The sequence below is a fragment of the Cupressus sempervirens genome, chromosome 3 (genome assembly GCF_028749045.1).
Source record: "Cupressus sempervirens isolate cs-2001-9-10 chromosome 3, ASM2874904v1, whole genome shotgun sequence".
In the NCBI taxonomy this organism is placed as follows: Eukaryota; Viridiplantae; Streptophyta; class Pinopsida; order Cupressales; family Cupressaceae; genus Cupressus; species Cupressus sempervirens.
The window spans coordinates 382229462-382235205 of NC_143120.1; the positions used below are offsets into that span (position 1 = coordinate 382229462).

A 5744-nucleotide genomic window follows, 5' to 3' on the forward strand; every position below is an offset into this window, starting at 1 on the left:
TCATCATTTATTATTCAAGAGAATTGAATTTGTAATTCAGTAGTATGAGTTCAAATTGAAGCTATCGAGTTAAAAAAATAGGCTGTGTTTATAATATTGTTTTCAGAATTCGATTAGGGGAAATGAGCCAGTTGTCGTCCATGTACGCATTGCCACCACGTCTAAACCTCCCAATTACCACTATCATTCCCCCCAATTATCACCACTAATAGCCGATCACACATGTACTAATAGTTGATCATTTTTTAGTTTTCTTGGTTGCTGATTGGTCCATTTGTGCAAAAAGTACTATAGCGGCTATTGGGGGTTCTTAGTGGCAGATATCGGGCAAACATTTTAAAATGGCAATTTTAGACCACCTCACGCTCTACGAGATCTACAAAGAGCTCCATAAATGCAAGAAAGCCAAAAAGTTAGCTTTAAGCTCTTCCCTCACCTACTGAGGTTCACTGAAAAAATCAGCAAATTTCAATAAACGGATTAGAAACTGTAGGTGTGCAAAGTTAGCCTAGGTGGCTACTGGGTCGTTTCCCTCATGTAATTTTAAGTCAGATTCATCGATCCATCTTCCAAAGTAGTGATATGCAAGAACCCATCTGTCATGAGAGCGAATGATAAACTAAGTCCTCATTGCATCTAGGCAATGCTCGCAGGGATGAAACATTGAGCCACTTCCCCAGAGGTCGCCCATTTCAATACTACTATTACAATTCAAACAAGCCTAATCATTATGTCCTCCAAGATTTATGCTACTTGGTTTGCTACCCATTTCCAAAACATTCAACTACTGTTCTGTCTTATAAACCATTCATTATAGATTATTTTAAACAATTGACAAAACCAGCAACCAATCAATTTCAACTTTTAAGACACTCGTGAAATTCTATCAAGGAGACTTCTTCTCAAATTTTGACAAAGCTCAAGTTAAACATAACCCTCCTAACCCGCCCAAAACACTTTACTAGCATAAAATAACTTCAATGTATGTTTGTGCTGATTTCATAGACAGAATGCTCTCCTTCCTTTTTAAAAATTCTTGCAGCATAGGAGATGCGAAATTTGAATCAAATTCCAGTAGATTATTAGAGTTTAATAATTATTTTGGTTGTCCTCCATTTGACCCTGTTTCTTGACAAGGTCACATTGTTTTATTGAGAAGAGAAGAGGTTATGGGCTTTTCAGCAAAGAAGTACACATTATAAGCAAACATTTCTTTTCTTACTGGGTGTGCGATTTTTGAGAGAAATATCACTGGAACTAATCTAAAATACTGTAGCTAACGACTCTTGTATTGAAATTTAAAAGAATACAACTGTCAACAATGCTTCATCGAAGGATACAAAATACCCAAATCCTTTGTCTTCAGAATAGGAATCCAAGAACTCAACTGCATCTAAAAGCAATGCTTAGCTCCAGGAATAATTCTTGACTAAGATCGGTTTATAGATCTATTTGACTTGGGATGGAACATTTGAGTTTCTTTGCCTCGTTTATTCCATTTCACTCCCATTAATATCTGGAATGTCATTCTGTTGGTCTTCATTTTCCAAAGGTGGTTCATGCACTTTTTTCTGTTGGAAAAATAGAAAGAACTTTTCCTTGTCAAGTGATCAATAATCTCTTAAGAGTCAATTCAGTTTCACAGTGAAGATACATTTGTCTGTGTTTGTGTGAATAACTACAACTGAAAACGCAATGTCCTCCATCACACAACCACATACAGATTAATAATTGTAATAAAAATCAATGCATCAAACTCAATTTGAACAATGAATGCACAAGGAAAAAAAACTTAAGAATTTGATTAAATGATATCAGGAGAGAAACAAACAACCGAGAATTTGGTTTAAATACATCATAAGTAGGCACCATGCACAGAGTAATCGTTTTACCTGGGTTGAGTCAAAATAATTTAGGGCCATTCATGAGGGCCAAGCAACAGCCAAAAACCACCTGAGCTTAAACATAGAAATCAACGAGGAGATAACCGGTAGAAGAAGATTTACAATTATAAACTTAGGCAATAAATCCTTTGCCATATACACCAACACCCATTACTGGCCAGAAGCAATCTTTGATTTAGTCTATAAATAACGCTGGTTCACATTTGATACACAAAAATGAGTTCATTCATCCTGTGCAACAATAACTACCGCAAAATAATGAGCAATTTCGAACATTTGCTTACTAGCTGGGAGACTTTGGACAAAATTTGCACAAGCAGACCAACAAAAGTAACCTGAACCAACCATAATCCCTGCTTGTCCTGCTTTTTATGTATATTACAATGATAACTGAATGTCTCAGCTAGTCTACCGAAACACTACTACTAGTAATAGCGTTACCCTAGTATGAACTAATCTATAGATTTCATACCTGTAAGATAAACTTGGCATTGAATTATGGTCTTCCCAATTCGGAACCCGGGCATTACCGTGAAACCCACTTTAGGCCTAAGACCAACGGCACCGTCTCCCAATTCCACATTTTTCACAATGCTATCCATGTACACCTCGGAGAAATCGGTGTCTTTCCTGACCTGAAAAATGTTAACCCTGGGGTCAAAGCAATATGCCAATCTATGCACAAGCCATACAGACTTGGCCAGCATCAAAAAGGACTGGTAGAAAGGAGTTCTAGGATGCCCGCCATTGAGAATATGATTCCTCTGATCTAAGTTCATAAAGAATGACTCCTCCATCTTTGGATGAACAATTTGAAGATACTTGGTACGACAGAACTTGCCAAAAACACAATCAGGTGAAATAGTAAGTAAATCAAAAGGGTCAATGGATTTGATATCCTTGAATTGGCCCATGAATTCCTGCCTCTGCTTTTCAGGATCCAGAATGGCAGGGATTGAATCACTCACATAGAAATTCTCATTCTCGAACCCACCAAAGATTCTTTGACAAACATACGATTCGAAAGCATATTTCTTGTGAGCCCTCTTTGCATAGCGCACCCCGGGCTCGATAGAATTGGCAGCTGCATCCAAATCCCACTCTGCGGTCTTCATCATGTTTATCATCAACTTTGTGAAATCATGAGCAGCCTTTGCTGCAGCTTGCACCATGGAGATAAAATATTGAGGGGTAAGAAAGGAAGATGGATCATAGATATCTTCATCGGAAGACTCAAAGAAGTCCCTGAAGCTTTTTTGCCTTAATCTTTTCTCAAGACCTTCCTTTTTGTCAATGGCTTCTTTGAGCTCAAGCCGGAGCTTTTCAAGCTCGGAGTCTCTAGTCTGAATCTGCGCCTGAAATTTCTTCACCATGACTTCGTAGGTTTTCAACATGCTCTGCTGTTCTTGAATCTCGGCCAGCAAATGGGCATCCTGGCCAGAGTTCTGAAAGGGTTTTTCTTTCTCTCTGTAAGAATGCTTGAGCTCTGACAAGTTCTTGAGCTCTGCAATAACTGCCTTGTCCGCATTCTGAATCTTCTCAGGATCATACGGCGTGTGGGCGGCTTGTAGCTGAACATAAGCAGCCTTTAGGGCCGAAATATTGGCAAACAGCTTCGAAATTAGGGTTTCAAGACCTTCCGTCTTCTGGGTATTTTCCTTTTCATTTCCCTTTTCCTTTTCCTTTTCTTTTTCTTTCTCTTCTAGGGGTTGTGGGTAAACTTTCTGTCCATCATAATCATCTGTTTCTGTGGCTTCACTGCTTGAATGCTCGTAACTCGGGGCTTCGATTCCGGGGAAGTGATTTTCTTCAGAAAAAACCCCAATACTCCGTAATCTGCACACTCTGGCGAACTTATGCACAATTTCAGTAATATTGGAGTTCTTCACAGCACCCTGAGAAGACTCCATAAAGCAAATGGAGTCTCCCCCTTTACAACACTAGAACTCCAGCATATACCATATATGAGAACCCTTGGCAGACAAGATTATGAGGTTTAAGCCACACAATAAAACCTCCCAATGATGTTCTATGAACCGATTACAACAACAACCAAGATTTCCTGTAAATTTCCACACGGCTATTTGGGATGTTTTTTCCTTTAATCGTCTAGAAGGCAGTACAGATTGCTGTAAACACCAACAGGGGTCTTCGCTGAATGTATGTCGCGGGTGGGCTTCGAATTCGAGACGGTGAACGTGGGAAACCGCTGGAGAGCCCGCTATTTTTGACTTGAAAAGTTGCAACAAATAGAGCAAAAGGAAAAAGCGTGGAAACTGATCGAAGGACTGGCAGGTCTGAGGAGATTCCGTCGGGAAGACGAAAAATAAAACAATGATGATTATGTCATCTGTCATGCTCACAAATCTGCGCACCTCCCCATATACAACTGGTATCCAACGGAGCGTTCAAGTACGCGTAATTTCCCATACGGAGAAGGCCCACTACGCCGTCAATCAAACGACGGCCAAATTTCAATGGCCGATAAATTTTGAAAGTAGGGTTTTTCTCAAGCACTCCTTATCTTGTGATGACTTGCTGTGGAAATTATCTCCTACTTATCAATTGATGAGCTTAAGGGGCTTTCTAATGAATGGTTTATAAGGCACAACACTTGGTGAAGGTTTTGCAAATGGGGTTGCAAGCTTTGGGTTTCACTATGGAGGAAACTTTGCAGTTAAGCGCGTTCAGACTGGAGTAGTACTGGGATGGGTGACCTTTCGGGAAGTCCCGGTGCTTCACCCCTGTGAGCATCACCTAGATCCAATGAGTGCTAAGTGTTTCATTTATTCTCATGAGAGATGGATTCATGTTGAATCACTACTCATGAAATATGGGTCAATGAGTTTGACTCAAAAATCACACAGTTAAATCCTGATATTCACATCACAATTTGACTTGCTGTGGAAATTATCTCCTACTTATCAATTGATGAGCTTAAGGGGCTTTCTAATGAATGGTTCATAAGGCACAACACTTGGTGAAGGTTTTGCAAATGGGGTTGCAAGCTTTGGGTTTAACTATGGAGGAAACTCCGCAGTTAAGCGCGCTCAGGCTGGAGTAGTACTGGGATGGGTGACCTCCCGGGAAGTCCCGGTGCTTCACCCCTGTGAGCATCACCTAGATCCAATGAGTGCTAAGTGTTCCATTTATTCTCATGAGAGATGGATTCATGTTGAATCACTACTCATGAAATATGGGTCAATGAGTTTGACTCAAAAATCACACAGTTAAATCCTGATATTCACATCACAATTTGACTTGCTGTGGAAATTATCTCCTACTTATCAATTGATAAGCTTAAGGGGCTTTCTAATGAATGGTTCATAAGGCACAACACTTGGTGAAGGTTTTGCAAATGGGGTTGCAAGCTTTGGGTTTAACTATGGAGGAAACTCCGCAGTTAAGCGCACTCAGGCTGGAGTAGTACTGGGATGGGTGACCTCCCGGGAAGTCCCGGTGCTTCACTCCTGTGAGCATCACCTAGATCCAATGAGTGCTAAGTGTTCCATTTATTCTCATGAGAGATGGATTCATGTTGAATCACTACTCATGAAATATGGGTCAATGAGTTTGACTCAAAAATCACACAGTTAAATCCTGATATTCACATCACAATTTGACTTGCTGTGGAAATTATCTCCTACTTATCACTCCCTATCTTGTTCTGATATTCCTATTTAACTGAGTCAATGAGTTTGACTCAAAATCACACAGTTAAATTTTGATATTAATATCACAGAGTTAAATCTTGATATCAATATCACAATTTGATTTGTTGTGGATATTATCTCTTATTAATCACTATCTTGTGCTTCTCTCTCTTTGTCAAACTAGTGG

General features: G+C 39.7%; 1 protein-coding gene across 2 annotated transcripts; it reads right to left on the reverse strand.

The window, feature by feature from the left end:
* Positions 1-1252: 1252 nt before the first annotated feature.
* Positions 1253-4279, reverse strand: LOC149566603 (myosin-4 protein (DUF641)). Of its 2 annotated transcripts, XM_089819902.1 has the most exons (2): positions 2377-4256; positions 1253-1571 (listed from the first exon to the last, which is right to left on the reverse strand). In XM_089819902.1, exons 1-2 carry the CDS (start codon positions 3812-3814, stop codon positions 1558-1560), a joined length of 1452 nt encoding a protein of 483 aa, XP_089676028.1. In that variant the 5' UTR covers positions 3815-4256; the 3' UTR covers positions 1253-1557. The 2 variants fall into 2 exon arrangements, with proteins under 2 accessions (XP_089676028.1, XP_089676027.1); XM_089819901.1 differs by lacking the exon at positions 1253-1571 and having other exon boundaries at positions 1985-4279.
* Between the last annotated feature and the right edge of the window lie 1465 nt (positions 4280-5744).